The 17,102-nt window shown below is 38.3% G+C and overlaps 1 protein-coding gene across 1 annotated transcript in view; it reads left to right on the forward strand.

The window, feature by feature from the left end:
• Positions 1 to 17,102, forward strand: part of LOC126204287 (uncharacterized) — a 223,278-nt gene that overhangs the window by 199,704 nt on the left and 6,472 nt on the right. Inside the window, exons 9-10 of the mRNA XM_049938674.1 lie at positions 634 to 790; positions 6,118 to 6,500. Coding sequence (XP_049794631.1) covers positions 634 to 790; positions 6,118 to 6,500 — 540 coding nt within the window. The remainder of the gene's footprint in view (positions 1 to 633; positions 791 to 6,117; positions 6,501 to 17,102) is intronic.

Genomic DNA, 17,102 nt, shown 5'->3' on the forward strand with positions numbered 1-17,102 from the left:
GAGGGAAATGGGCGTGCAAAGTTTATTCCTCAAATCTTGACCTACGAACAAAAGCAGTGATGCATGGACCCTGCCGTAGCTTGATTGACACGCGGACTGTTCTGTTACGGGAAACATCGTCAAGCATGACCAGGCTACGTGTTATCAATATGAACCTACCACAAAATCACAAAAAAGTATAAATTCACACAAAGGGTCAATGCTCTGGCAATCCACCTGACATTCAAGCCAGTGTGACACGAAAGTCGAACAACATCCAAAAGAAGGAGTTTTCTGAGAATTTCACATTGTTGTATAAATGTTCTGTGCACTGTAGTCAAGTGGGGGAACACACTGTAAAACAGCTAAAGCATTACAATCACCATCTTAACTTTTCTCTATTTTTTAAATTAATCCAGTCTCGAAACTTTTTGGACTGACAAGGTATACAGCGTACTTTCTTTTCCTGTGTGTAAGGAATGCTTCCTGAAAATTTTGCCAATATCTTTTTTCTTATTCATTTTATATGACCTCTGTTATCAAACATAGCCTGCTGAATTTGTTCGATAATTTACAATTACATGGTACTGATATTCCACTAATGGTACTGATTTGATCATAATCAAACGCACTTAATACTTTGACTTCTTTCAGCCGAGGCCAGCTCGAGCGTCCAAGAAGTGCAAGAAGCCGACATTGGTTACCGGCAAGTGTTCTTCCAGCACGTCGTCAACGTTCTCGTCTCGCAGCCACAAGCTGCGTACGGGAACGAATCGTTTGCCGAGGCGGCTCAGTAGCCGAAGACGGGCAGGTAAGAACCCGTGCCACGTTGCCTGTGTGTAGCTACATTTTCCTGGATTCTCTGCAATTTTCTGTCGCGTAGATGGTAGAGACTGTTATATCATTACCAGCTAATTACCTAGTGTTTCCAGTTAGTTATAATTTTTATATATTAAGCATTCTAAACAAAGCAGGGGCTGACAGATGTAAACATTATTGAGTTGTAAGATTAGTGAGTGTTAGCTGCAAAAAAAAAAAAAAAAAAAACCTGACACGAATTATTTTCAAAAGAATGAAAAATGTATAAGCCAATTTCAGCAAATATCAGTTTCGGTTCCAGAAAATCTAGGAACACAGGAGGTAATACTGACCCTATGGCTCAGAAGATAGGTTAAAGAAGGGAAACCACATGTTTACAGCGTTTATAGACTTAGAGAAAGCTTTTGACAATGACGGTAGCAGAGAAAAATAAAGGGAGAAAAAGGTTGTTTACAACGTGTATAAAACCCAGACGGCAGATTCGAAGGACATGGAAGGGAAGCACTGACTGAGTAGGGAGTGTGACAGGGCTGTAACCTATCCCCGATGTTATTCAATCTGTACACTGAAAGGCAGTAAAGAGAACAGAAGAAAAATTTGGAGAAGGAATCAAAGTCCAGGGAGAAGAAACAAAAACTTCGAGGTTTGGTGACGATACTGTAATTGCTTCAGAGATAGAAATGAACGTGGAAGAGTAGCTGAGTGGAATGAATAGTGTCTTGAAAGAGATTAGAAGATCTGAATCAACAGAAGTGAAACGAAGTTAATTGAATGTAGTTGAATTAAATCAAGTGATGCTGAGAAAATTAGATTGGGAAATGAGACACTGAAATTAGTAGATGGATTTTGCAATTTGAGCAGCAAAATAACAATGGCTGAACTAAAGAGAGTGTAAAATGCACGCTACCAATAGTAAGAAATTTGCTAAAATCATAAATAAATGTGTTAGGAGGCCTTTTCGAAAGTATTTGTACAAAGTGTAACCATGTACAGCAGTGAAGTGCATACAATAAGCAGTTCAGAGAAGAAGAGAACAGAAGCTTTTGAAATGTGTTGCTAAAGGATAATGCGGAAGATTAGATGAGTAGATCGTGTAACTAATGAGGAAATGCTAAATAGGATTGAGGAGAAAAGTAATTTGTGGCATAACTGGACTGCCTGACTAAAAGGGCACGTTCTGAGACATCAAGGAATCATCAATTTAGTATTAGAAGGGAGAGAGAGAGAGAGAGAGGAAGGGAAGGGGGGAGTAAAACTTGTAGAGGGAGACCAACAAATAACACGGTAAGCAGGTTCAAGTGGACTTCGGTTGCAGTAGTTATTAGGAGATGAAGAGGCTTACACAGGATAGAGTACCTCAGTCAATTCTTGTGACACTGTACACTTTACCAATGTGCAATGGGTTCTGACTTCATTTTTATGAATGACAATGCATGACAGCATCACAGGTGGAAGAGCTCTTGGAATGAGAAGATATTTGGCGAATAGACTGGCCTGCCAATGCCCACATAACTTAAATCCCATCGAGCATGTGTGGGATACCAAGAAGTAAACCATCCTCCTGGCTAAGCAATATCTCCTCAATATTCTTTCATCAAAAAGTGCTAGTCCTGAAAGTTATGCAAGAGAACTTCTGTGAAGTCTGGAAGGTAGGAGACGAAGTACTGGGGGAAGTAGAACTGTGAAGACAGGTCATGAGTAGTGCTTGAGGTGCTCAGTTGCTAGAGCTATTGCCTAAAAGAGGTAAAGAACCCCAGTTTCGAGTCCTGGTGTGGCACACAGTTTCAATCTGCTAGGAAGTTTCATGAGTGGGATAAATCTAGGATACGTTCTACAGCATGTTCACATCACGCATGACCATCCAGCAGTTGTCAAACACGCTGGTAGAGGGGTGGAACACCTTACCACGAGAACTCATTACAAACCTCTGGGACAGCAGGGGAATAGCAGAGCATGCTCTGCTGTCTGAGGTAATCACAAGCGCTATTAAAAACCGTGTCCCACCTTTTTTAATGTCCAGAAGGCCATCATAAATTGCAGTGACTTCAAGGAATTTTAGTAAAAGTGTCATTTCATCTCCTTGCGTATTTTTTATTTACCTTCAGTACTATACTGTACCAGTTCTTTCTATGTATGGTCCAACTTTCATTGAGCTGCATTACTTGCCAGTGACACATCATGAAAAAATACTTTCATCCTTAAGTTTTGCACACCAGTATAGTATGATTAACTTTTTGTTGCACTACTGGCATCGTGGAGTCATATTTCAAAATTAGGAGAATGAAGACAAAATAAACTCTTATAATCAATTTAATCTCAATAGTTATCAATAATTTAGGTCGAAATGATTAACTATGTTAATTATAATTAATTGCAAACATTTTCTGGTTAATTAAATATTTTAAAGCAAGAAAACTTCAATGTACAAAGAACTGGTGTGTTTTGTCATCACAAAATTGACATTCAGAAATTATTAATGTTGCAGTATCCGGTGGTGTGTGAGACTGTGAAACCTATCGCAGTAATGGACCTACCCAGACTTCATCACACTCTCCTTAACACTCAATGTTAACTATAAATTACAAAACAGAATTGTTATCTTGAAATGCCCAAACATAGAACATAAGGTGGGAAGTTGCAATAATAAATATCCTTTCAATCAGTAGAATAAATCAGTGAACAGAGGGAACTACGTGCTCCTTCAGAGAAAATGCAAGTGAAACATAAACCGATTATTTATTGTATTAATGAATTAAAAATTATTGACATCAACATTCTATGAAAAAATAAAGTTAATTATCGATGATAATTAATAAGAAAGGCAAGTGGATGGGTAGCTAATGTATCCTAGCTGCACATTAAATTATTCATCCAATGGAACATAAGCCGTCCGCGGTGGCCGAGCGGTTCTACGCCCTTCAGTCCAGAATCACGCGACTGCTACGGTTGCAGGTTCGAATCCTGCCTCGGGCATGGATGTGTGTGATGTCCTTAGGTTAGTTAGGTTTAAGTAGTTCTAAGTTCTACGAGACTCATGACCTCAGATGTTAAGTCCCACAGTGCTCAGAGCCATTTGAACCATTTTCACTGTTATGTTTTCTTGTATAATCTGTGGTAAGACCTGAATCATTTGTTACAGCTGAACTCACTCTCTACCTCATCAAGGATTGTCTGCACCCATCCATAGAGCTTAACTTCACATTCTTTCATTTCATTATGGGAAAGTAACACCAATCAGTTTCCACTAGAGGAAAATACGTCAAAAGAAAAATCTCATACGGGGTATGATGGTGTCAGTGTGACCCCAGCTGGAAGAAAAATTGGTTAATGATCACATAATTACCTGCTGTAACCACTCTGTTCAACTGCTCAGGGCACATAGTGTGAAAGGTTCTGAGACCTGCAGCACTACAGTGCCACAGATATTCATACTAAACAAGACCAAAATTCTCTGCAGTATGCATGGCCCTACCATACTAGTTACAGATTATTTCAAATAAATATCTGCCAGACATCAAGAGTATTCTGGTTGTCGCACTTTTTCACTTAACAGCCTATGTCGTTTGGTGACAGTATATCCCCAAAAGACTTTTGACAGGGCTTTGTTGAAAATGTAAACACAATGATCTTTGTCAGCATTACTGATGTTCAAATTCATAGTAAGATACAGCAGACCAATGTAGAATACAACATGTAAATAAAATCCTAGCGCCAATTCGTAACATGTAAACTGTAGTTTAACAATGAGTATATTCTTCGAACATTCGAAAATACAAAAAAATCATGTCAGTGATCTATTATTTCCAGTGCTTTAAGAATATTATTTATCAGGTACACATAATCCCGAACAATATCATTATTTTCCACTCAGAACTCCCAACAGTTAATTCCCCCCACCCCCACCCCCCCCCCCACCCCCCCACCACCACAAAAAAAAACATATAGCTCCAAAAAATACGCTCCAGGGCCCATGTCATGTGCAACATGAATAACTGGCTATGATTTTGAAGGTAATGGTGATGAAAAAAATCCCAGTAAGAAGTAATTTACATGATTTCAGTTTTTCTCGAAATATTCCGGCGGTAAATTTCTTTTAGGTTATCAGCCATACAGTCACGTCATCTTGTCACAACAAGATCACCTAAGAACATTTTATCACAGGATGTAATTATTTTAATCCATATATTTGGTAACTTCTTGATACCGCCTCGTAAAATAAGTTTTGTTAACTTCCTGTCAAAATGAGTCTTTAGTCACAATACATCCTCAAACTCACCAAATCAGTAGTTTCAAAAATGGCAGTTTTCGAATCTTGCCTCCTCTGCAGACACCCGCAACCATACAGAAGCTGATCATAACCGCCTGACTGAAAATGTATTTCTCTTAATCTCACAGTTTATGTATGGCTATGATTCTTACGGAAGTACATCACATCGAACACACTGCTAAGGTGCCTGAAGGTGAAGCTGCAGTTGCTTTGAAATCATGTGTTGCGATGTTTTAGTGTGTGCCATAGTCCAATCCAGTGTATCATGAAATCTTGTGTTCTGTCCAGGGTTCTTAACTTCATAAACTTATTCCACAAAAGAATTGGTGTTGGGAAAATGTGCAAGTAGGATTTTTCTGGTTATTTGTGTGGAATACGGAGTACGATGTATGTTGGTGTACAATGATTCAGTAAGACTGGTTTAAAACAAAAAGTTGATTTAAAACTGTTTGATAGTGGGTTTCAGAGATACAAATGGATGGAGTGGATAAAGGACAATATCATAGGAAAAATATTTTGGAGTTTATATTTTATATTTCCACTTCAGAAATTATAATTCTTGAGTAAGGTTATTCTTTCAAACCCAAAAGTGTTATTTAGTTGGTTCATTCCTTCATTCCAAGAAAACGTCTTAAATACAGACTAGAAGATGTAATTGCAGCAAATAAAAGATAATTGTAGTTCGTCAGAGCTTGAACAATGCGATTGCTCCGTATGTTAAATAAATTCACAGAATTATTGATTCCGTTTGCAATATACAAATCACCATTACACTGAGGCCGTGTCTGAAGAAAGAAGGGTATTGTCTGGAAAATATTGCATATCCACTTGATCATAATTCTATCTGAGATTCCATGGCAGTGACACCCCTTTTGCTGTCCGTATTAGAGCCATCTTGTTTCCGACTTCTGAGTGAATCTGCGTTCTGCTGCAGCTGATGTTGACTATAGATGAAAAATATGAAACACATATCATTCTGAAACATTCAGTATTTAACATACAGTTAAGAATTTAGACCCCTCCATTTCATTTATTGATTTATGCTGGCACAGGTGCACCTCCTCTGAAGAGGCGTCCAACGGTGAGCACGTCCGAGGATAGCGACTTCATGTGCGGTACGGACGTGAGGCTACCTACTCGTGCCATTCGCAGCCCTGCGCCTGCCACTGCTGCTGGTAACATGGCCAACAACCGCTCATCCAGTGGCTACTTCTCATGCAGCGAGTGCAGCTATGACAGTGAGTCCTGCACCTGCACATCTGCAGACAAGTGCTACTGCTCTCTTGGAGGTGGTGGCGGTGGCAAAGTGCCGTCGGCGAGAGGTCACAAGCATGCCCCCGTCACCTCTGGAACGACATCATGCGACTCAGAGAGCTGTGGCGCTGGTCGTTGCTGCACATGTGGCGTCCTCAGGCCATCAATGCCCTATAGACAGGTTAGTAACCTCCACTGTGAAAACCCCACAAAAGTATGACACTGTATGTGATCAGCTTGTTGGTGTTCTTGGCAGGCAGAATGGTATCTTGGATGAGGAAGCATCAACAGATGTAGAAGTAACTTCAGGCATACCACATGCAAGTTTGTCTGAACCCTTGTTATTCACCCTTAACAACTTGGCATTCAATATTGACTGCAGTCTCAGATTTTTTGCAGATGATGCAGTTACCTGTCAAGAAGTACTGTCTGAAATAAGCTGTAGAAATAGTCATTCAGATCTTAATAAGATTTGAATGTGGTGCAAAAATTGACAACTTGTTTTAAATGTACAGAAATGTAAAATTATACAGCTAACAAAACAAAGAAATGTAGTATCGTATCAATACATCATCAGCGATACGCAATTAGATTCTGTCAACCCATTTGTAAGGATAAGAAATGGAATGATCACCCTGACTAAGTTGTAGCTGTCTTCAGTTCATTGGTAGAAAACTGGGAAAATGCAATCAGTCTACAAAGGTGACTGCCAACTAATGACTTGTGCATCTCATCTCAGAGTATTGCTCAAATGGGTGGGACCCATACCAGATAGGACTAATAGGAGATATTGCACATATACAAAGAAGGGTGGCACAAATAATAACGGATTTGTTTGACTCACATGAAAGTATGACAGAACTTCTGAAAACACCTGAATTGGCAGATTCTTGAATACAGACATAAATTATCCTACAAAAAACCTACACAAAAAATTTCAGCAACTAGTGTTAAGAATCTAGAGAGATTCTTCATCGCCCGCATCTCGTGGTCGTGCGGTAGCGTTCTCGCTTCCCACGCCCGGGTTCCCGGGTTCGATTCCCGGCGGGGTCAGGGATTTTCTCTGCCTCGTGATGGCTGGGTGTTGTGTGCTGTCCTTAGGTTAGTTAGGTTTAAGTAGTTCTAAGTTCTAGGGGACTGATGACCATAGATGTTAAGTCCCATAGTGCTCAGAGCCATTTTGAGATTCTTCATCCCCCTGCATTTTGTCGATTCTCTGATAACCTTAAGGTTTAATTATACTAATTTCAGCACACATCCAGAGACCTTTAAGAATCCATTTTCCCTGTGCTCCCTATGCCATTTGATTAGCAAGCAAACCTGTGGTACTGTGGTAATTACTCTCCACCATGAGTTTCAGTGCTTTCCGAAATATGTATGTTGATGTATGTGACAAGTAAAGACTAATACAGATAAATAAACCACTGAAAATTGGGTAAATGTACAAGCTACTTGCAAAGTAGCCTTCATTAGAAAAAAAACCTGGAGTAATGTTTAATTAGAATAATTTTAAAACTACATCTTTGTATGCTGCTGTTCATTAAAACTAAAGCATCAGAGAGGATATAAAAATAACAAAATTTTCCTTACTGTGTGTATGGAGGATAGCAAAATTTAGTAGCATGGTGGTGACTTCGTTTCATCCAATGATTGCCATGGGATTTCCAAGTTTTTCCATGTTGAAATTCTGAAGTTCTACCAGCAGTTCTGTTGTATGTGAGAGAAAGTTTTATTTTATTTGTTTTCATGGCTGTAACTGAAATTTCTTTGAGCTGACACATCTCCCATTAGTGATTAGTCAAATTGGGATTTACAGTTGTATCAACAAATTTTGATAGTTATAAGGTTTTATTGCCTTTGGAAATTCCTTTATTATAGTCATCCATCACAATTACATGTCACTGGATTGCAGTGTGAATAAACTTTGATAGCAACAACGGGTAGAACGTGTTGAAAGCTGGATGGTTCTTCACACTAAGGTCACTGTTAATTTAAAGCATGACAATGTGAAAAAGCCATGAGGAACTACTTTGCATTGAAATGAGCAAAAAGGAACCTAAACCTGAATATTCAATGCTGATCTGCAAAACATGGATCTTCAAATATGGATTCATATTCATATTTTTTCCAATTAAAAACACCTCTCATTTTGTATGAATGATGAATTTACAGGTAGGTGATAAATTCTCGTGCACCCGTAACACTCCATTGCATTCACAATTGTGCAATGGGAGATGGACCTGGAGCCCAAGAACAAATCTCAGTCATGAAGATTCCTGAGGTTGGAGAGCGCACCAGCAGTAGCTCTGATCGAGCACCAAACATTGCAACAGTTCAGTGCATTTTTTAACATTTCTAAATGCGACCCCACTACCAATTGTTTCTAGTCTTATGATGATTTGTAGCAAAATGAGTCAAAACATTTCTTTGTGTTGATGAACGGTTAAACTACCCACAGAATCTCTCAGAATTTCTGTATCTTTTAAAATTCCCCAAAACTTCCCTAACTTTCCCAGTCAATTCAATTTTCCTGAGTACACTGAGCTTCTACCTAAGAGAGCAACAGTGGCTCTAGCCTTCCTGGGTATCGAGTCACACAGAACTTGTATGACAGGTACAAGCATGTCATTCCATGCTGCTGTAGATCTGTGGAAGAGTTCATCTATCGTAGTGGTTGGTGAGTTGTGTGAGCCACTCGACAACCGATGCTTAGATGTTTTCAGTCAGTGAGAAATCTGATGAAGATGCTGGGCAGGATAACACTCCCTGCATCAAGTTAGATCAGAATAGCAGTGGTAACATGTGGTCTCTCATTATCTTGCTGAGTAGAAAATTTTAATTCATATATTGAATGACTGTCATAAGTTTTTATTTGCCATGTATAAAATTTAGTTCATATGGCATGACATGTTTCGAAACTGACTACCTCATTTATATTAAAAAGTGGCAGTTTTACAGTCTTGCATCTTTTCCACCACCATTTCCTCACCCCCACCCCTTTGTTCCTTCTGGAAAAATTTCTGTGGACACTCTTGGACACAGCCAACCAGCTGTAACAAATCAGAAAGAAAACTCCTGATAGTCAAATTACTGGCTATGTGAAAGAGAGGGGAAAATTTGGAAACATGCCTCATTGCCTACTCTTTCTGCAAATTATTTGAATGTCTAGATTCAGGGATTGAAGGGTTCTGTTAGTTAAATGGCAAGTATCAGTGTTTGTTGTGGAACTGTGTGACAGGTAGTGATGTGTGTGGGATTCTGCATTTCCAGTTGTACAAAGTTGTAGTCTTTGAAAAATACCACTATGATGAAGTAAATGTTGGGCTACTAACAGCATATGAGTAGTGGCAAGATGGTGAAATTCAAATGTGGGAGCTTTTTTAAAAGTTACAGCTTCTTACTAATTGCCTCAATTAGATTTAGATGGCACAAATGTAAATAGCATTAAAAACCCCTCCCCACAAGTCATCTTATTGCCTGCTACATCTGCTACAAGGGATATCTTTGCCTCTCAGAATTCCAAACTAGATCAAACTGCTTTCAGGCTTAAACAATGGCTGAAATTGGCATTTAGGATGTGGGAGGAAGCACCAAAGTACTAACTGTTAATAAAAATTTTCAAACTATTAATAAATTAGTCCCTGTACACCCTGGATTGGTGGTGAATTGTGCAAGATCTCTGGAATATGATAGATGAATGGATGGATGGACGAATAACTGAATGAACGAATGAGAGGCCATTGTTACCAATACCATAAAACCAGCTGTTGGGCCTATACAACAATGATTTCTGCAGTCTGGCAACAGTTTTCTCCTCAGCGATTCCACACAGGCATATATACATTTGTGAAGCTGTGCATAGAACTAGGACATGTCTAAAATGATTAATGGTGCCATTCCTTTGTCCAGAGTCATCACTGGACACATCACTGTTGATGTGTCTGTCTATTCTGCCGCCCAAAAGAATGGTCACTGCCTTCCTGACATTTCATAATCCTCCAAACATCATTGCATGATTTGTATGGATACTTGTCTTGCTGCCAACAACAAGCCCATTTCCTAACTCAAGATATGTGATGCAGCTGATGATCCTGCATGGATGATTGAACAATGCATCTGTCTCTTCAGGTGCTAGTCACATGGAGCCACTGAAATCCAGCACGGCATTGGCCCTCGTGAACACATACATTCCATGATCTCGACCAAAACAAGTAGCAGTAATGTGGAACAATAAATAGCGCTCAGGTGATAGGTCACGATCCTGTTGCTGTTGAAATGTTGGCATGAGACATAACATGACCTTCCCGTAAACAACCAACATTTGAATAAGATATTTGAATGAGTAAACTGTTGCACTATCTTTCCTTACATACAGAATGTAGATAATGTTACTCCTACCTACAGAGAATGGTTTTACTGAAGCTTCTGATTATTTTCACATCCAAACATATTACAGGCTACACTTCATGCAACTTTAACAATTTTGCTATTTCATGGTGTTGCCATTGTAATGACTATCTCTTTCATGCTGGCAGAGTTTGGCATGCTATTTTTGTTGAATGAAGTGCTACAAATCTACACTATTATTTCTGTTTTGTCTCCACATTAGCACTTGAAACTCCTGTCTCATCACAATTACGTTCAGTACTATAGGCCTTCCTCTTTCACATCTTAAATAAAAAGAAAGTCCATAAAAGAAACTACCGGTGTGGTTCTCAAATAGCTGTACAGGAAAGCAACAGGCACAGAGTAAATTGGAACTTTGTGGTAAGGACTATGGGACCAAACTGCTGAGGTCCTCAGTCCCAAGGCTTACACCCCACTTAATCTAACTTTAACTAATTTACGCTAAGGACAACACACACACACCCCTGCCTGAGGGAGGACTCGAACCTCCGACGGGGGAAGCTGCGCATACCGTGACAACGCACCCATGACCACGCGGCTTCACTGCATGGAAAGCACAGAGGTTGTGGCATCAGCCAATTTCACTAAACAATTTCCCATTCGTCTCTGTTTCACTTATATACTTTCTTCATTGTGCCATTTGTCTTCTTTGCCACCACTGACATCTACATTTACAGCCGTATGCTGCAAACCAATGTGAACTGCATGATAGATGGTATGTCCCATTGTACAAGTTACTTGGATTTCTTCCAGTTCCATTCAAGTATGGAGCATGGGAAGAATGAGTGTTTAAACACCTCTATGTGCATTGTTACTTGTCTAATCTTGTCCTCATGATCCCTACTCAGGTTGTAGTATATCCCTACATTCATAATTACAACTTTGTAAACAGGCTTTCTGTCATGGTTTGTGTCTATCTTCAAGAGCCCTCCAGTTCAGTTTCTGTAGCATCTCCCATGGACCAACCAAAGATGTGGTCATTCATGCTGTCCTTCTCTGTATACATTCAATATCATCCATTAGGTTGACATTGCAGACATAAGGTACTACATTTCATCATTTTGTGAAGTTCATAATTTTGCATTTCTGAACACTTAAAAAAAGTTGCCAACTTCACACCACTTTCTGACCTTATGAATATCAGACTGAACATTTGTGCAGCTTTTTTAGAGAATACTTCATTATTGATAACTGCATCATCTGAGAAAAGTCTAAGGCTATAATTATATTTTATACAAGATCATTAATATACAACATGAACAGCGATGGTCCCAGCACACTTTCCAGGGGCACCACTGAAGTTACTTCTACATCTGTCAATGACTTGTGACATCCTATACTGTAATCAATTGATAAAAATTTGTGACTGAATCCCATAAGCTCCTACAAAATTATGAAACAGCACCTTTTGAATTAAATAACTCGCATGTCAATTTCTGGAAGATTATAATTAATTGTATCTGCTTGTAGTAATATATACCAAACGGGAAAGCACTGGTAGATAGACACAACAAAAATTACACAAACACACACACAAATATCAAGCTTTCGCAACCAAAGGTTGCTTCATCAGGGAAGAGGGAAGGAGGGGGAAAGACGAAAGGGTGTGGGTTTTAAGGGAGGGAGTAAGGAGTCATTCCAACCCCGGGAGCGGAAAGACTTACCTTAGGGACAGGTATACACTCGCACACACACACACACACATATCCATCCGCACATATACAGACACAAGCAGACATGTCTGTATATGTGCGGATAGATAGATATGTGTGTGTATACCTGTCCCTTTTTCCCCCTAAGGTAAGTCTTTCTGCTCCCGCAATTGAAATGACTTCTTACCCTCTCCCTTAAAACCCACATCCTTTCGTCTTTCACTCTCCTTCCCTCTTTCCTGATGAAGCAACCTTTGGTTGTGAAAGCTTGATATTTGTGTGTGTGTTTGTGTATTTTTTATTGTGTCTATCTACCAGCATAAGTGATATATATAATTTTGGCTTCAATTTACAATGTATGTGTTTTTTAACAATTGTAATTGTCAGATTGTAACTAATCATATAATTACTATATCAAACATATTATTAATATTTGTGTCTGAACTTTAAAATGTGTATTGTCATTTTGCGTTTCTTCTTCTCCTTGCCATCACAAAAATGCTAGTAATAAAACACTATTTATATGGCAAACAAAATATGTTTCACATTATTAAGAAATAGTGATGTTTATCATGCAAGCAAATAATGTAATGAATAGCAATCAGCCAGCCACTGTGGCCATGCGGTTCTAGGTGCTTCAGTTCAGAACCGCGCTGCTGTTATGGTCAAAGGTTCGAATCCTGCCTTGGGCATGGATGTGTGTGGTGTCCTTAGGTTAGTTAGGATTAAGTAGTTCTAAGTGCAGGGGACTGATGACCTCAGATATTAAGTCCCATACTGCTTAGAGCAATTTGAACCATTTTTTGAATAGCAATCAGTGTTAGTCAAAAACAGATTCTGTAATAGTGAACATTTATATGTGTAGTACATGGTGTATTGGCATCATTACTAAAGGTGTGTATTCCATTCTTCAGTAGTTCACCTCAGTCTATTACATCACACTCTTCATCTGAGATAAAATGCTACATTATTCCTACCATGAAATTCTCAGTTCTGTCATATATTTCAATTGTTATCCCATACAATCATATTTTAGATAATAAATGTAGATTTGGCACTGAGTCAAATGCTTTTTTAGAAATATAAGAAAAACTGCATCTACCTGACTGACTTTCAGAATGTCATGAGAGAAAAGTGTGAGCTGGGTTTCAGAATCTGTGTTGGTTGTCATGGAGAAGTTCATTCCATTTAAGATACCTAGTTACATTTGAGATCAGAGGACATTCTAAGATTCCACAACAAATCCATGTTAAGGATACTGGTCAGTAGTTTTGCAGATCACTTCTACTATCCTTCTTATAGACAGGTGTAACCTGTGATTTCTTCCAACTACTGGGCATAAATTTTTGTTTGAGGGATCCATGGTAGTTTATGGTTAAAAGAGCGGGTAACTCAGCTGCAAATTTGGTATAGAATGTGAAAGAGAATCCATCAGGCCTGGTGTTGTATTCAGTTTTGGCAATTTCTTCTGTTCCTCAGCACCACTAATACACATATCTATGTAATTCACCTTTGCAGTAATGCGAAAATTAAATAGGGACAACACTCCTGGATTTTCCTTAGTAAAGGACATTTAAAAACTGAGTTCAACATTCCTGCTTTTGCTTTGCTACCATAAATTTCTGTTTTTTCCTTGTCCATGGTACCATTACAAGTTTTTGTTTTGTGAGAGGTCTTTTGGTAATATTCTGCAACAGAAGTTGTTGAAAGCGTAAAACATTACTCTCTTGCCAGCCAAATGCTTTTTGTTCACCATCGCTCCATCTGTAGACTTATACTTTGCTTTGCACCTACTAGGCACTCATCTCTGTTCCTTTATTAGTTCCTTTACAGTGATTGTATACTACAGACGGTCCTCCCAATCGTGCACTTCTACTACTACGTTCATATCTGTAATTGCATGGTCAGTTATTGACTTAAACCTGTGCCACGGTTCTTCTGCATGGTCCTCTTTGGAACTAAATGTTTTGAATTTCTTAGTGAGATACAATACTAGTGCCTCTGTATCTAGTTTGCTGAGTATTCAAATCCTTCTACTTGCTAAGCCTATTTTACTTTGGTATTCATTGTTGCTATGATATCCTTATGGTCACTGAAACCAGTTGCAATGTGGATGCAGTGAAGTTGTGGCATACGGTCTTGCATTGGATAGACATTATATGTTTGACTCTTCAGCATACGTTGTTTAAGTACTATTATAACTGATTTTTAGGTCTGTTTTCAGGCTTCCACTACGAATGTCTTCTAGTTGTTGTTACATTTTATCTTCATTAAAGGCAAACAGTACACTCTTATCTGCATACAAAAGCCATTCAAATATGTTCCATTAACAAGCATTCCTTCTCCATTTTCTATAAGGCTGCTGAGAATAATTTGGGTGATATGAAATTTCCTTACCGACCTCCTCTTCCAATTCTGAGTTTCCCAATTTTTTCCAATATCTTGTTGAGGTCTAACAGAAACTGTGGCATGTACACTCTTTAGTGCAGTAACATAGATTAAATCAGTGCCTTGTTTCTCATGGCAATTAGCACAAATTTTGTTACAGCTGAAACAACATCTGTGATTCCTGAACCAAGTTGCGATTCACATTATAGAATTACTCCATTCTACAATTTCTATTACAATTTGCTGGTGGTCCATTGTGTTATACCCACTACTAAAGCCAGATTATTCCTTTTCTAAATTACAGTCTGGCATATTTGTTTTGTAGCAGATACCTTGCAGAGTATGGAGAGGAGGAAAATGGGGTTACAGTTTTTATTTATTTAATATCACTTCTGTCACCCATCTTGTGAAATACCATAAAATGGGATATTTCTTAAGGTTTTCTATGATTTTTAATGTGAATATAAAAACTAAACGTTGTTATTAAATTATAGACCATTCCCCATTCTATATTACGCACAGTCATGTGGAAAGGTAACTGTCAGGATGCATAAAATTATTAGTTGTGGCCAAAGTTTCCCAGGAAATGGGGTACCTTCCCGAGTAATTCCAGCTATCAATGAAATATTATAGAAATACACAGCTACATCCCGCCTGCATTAGCATCGGCCACTTAAAACAAATGCCATAAGGTCACAGTAACTTCCTGCAGTTGTCTTGGACTTAATGCTGTATTAGGGAATTAAATATACAAATAAATTTACTACTAAGTGTATTGAAAAGTAAGTTGGAACAATATTGTAGATTACAGCTTAAGTATTCTTTTTATAGTAGGACTTTCAGTTCACACTGTTAACATTACAACTTAAGAATATGAATGTATATACCCATCAATACGATATTTCAAAATATGTCCACTATCTTTTACATTCTTGAAGAGATATGTGAAGAAATGTAGGCATTTCAGAATATAAATTTCTAAATAAGCTGAATAATGTGAAAATGAATGGACCTCCACAGAAAGGACGCAAGAATGCCCCATTTTTCTTGTATAAATTTCTTTCACTTTGTCCTGGTGTGTTGCTCAAGGTACAATGCATATTTCAGAGGCCTGGCATAATGATATTTTTTCTTTCCGAGTCTCTTCTAATGCATTTTGTAAATCAACTTGGTAGTGATTACAATAGGCACACCCTCCTACTTTTCTTATATACTTTTGGCATAGCAAAAGTTACCCTGAAAATTCACACTGGCGATCTTAAAACTAACTCAACCAAATGCTGATTGTTGTTTAAGTATACTTCTCATGTGTATACATTTAGACATATGTACAGAGAAAATCCGTTAAAAGAGATAATGATTTATGAAATCAAGTTTCAGTCATGCAGAAGTTTGATTTCACACTTCAGCACTGTGTTACACAACACTGATTGGAGATAAAAGATCACTTTTGCATGCAAAATCAAGTGAAACTGTAAGGATGTCAGAGACTTCTATCCATTAAATTATGACTTTCGAAATAGATAAACCATGAATTCAACAGATGGCAGCACCAAAAAATTAGATTTGGCAGCCTATTGGCCGAAATCAACACAGGTAGCCGAAGTTAGCCCGTTTCACTTTGCAAGGAGTAGAGCACTGATTTAGTTGTGGCATTGTCACACTCCTTTTCTTTTTTAACTTTGTCTCCAGATTAAAACGAGATGGTTCAGTGGTTAAGTACAAGTCTACAGATTGAAAGTTCACAGTTTCCAACGCCTGTCAACATGCTTCAGCGCACTGTCAATGCATGTGCAAACATTACGGAAGGCGAGCTACTCGCTGTTGAGAGGAATGTTGTTACACTTATTGCCAAATGCATTGAGGTTGACGGACATAATTTTGAGCATTTATTGCATTAATGTGGTATTTACAGGTAATCACGTTGTAACAGCATGCATTCTCAGAAATGATAAGTTCACAAAGGTACATGTATCATATTGGAACAACCAAAATAAAATGTTCAAACGTACCTACGTTCTGTATTTTAATTTAAAAAACCTATCTGTTACCAACTGTTTGTCTAAAATTGTGAGACATATGTTTGTGACTGTTACAGCGCCATCTATCACAAAGCGCAAAAAGCGGTCCAACTAAAACATTCATATTTCTTTACGTACTACATGAATATGTAATAAAAATGAGGGTTCCTATTTTTAAAAAACGCAGTTGATATCCCTTTGACCTATGGCAGCACTGTCTAATGGGCCAACTGTAGCACCATCTGGTTTCCCCCTTCAAGCCAGATGAGTTTCGTCTTTGTAGTTTTTTCGTTTGATGCTTATTTCATGATATAT

This window comes from Schistocerca nitens, chromosome 9 (genome assembly GCF_023898315.1).
Source record: "Schistocerca nitens isolate TAMUIC-IGC-003100 chromosome 9, iqSchNite1.1, whole genome shotgun sequence".
Classification (NCBI taxonomy): Eukaryota; Metazoa; Arthropoda; class Insecta; order Orthoptera; family Acrididae; genus Schistocerca; species Schistocerca nitens.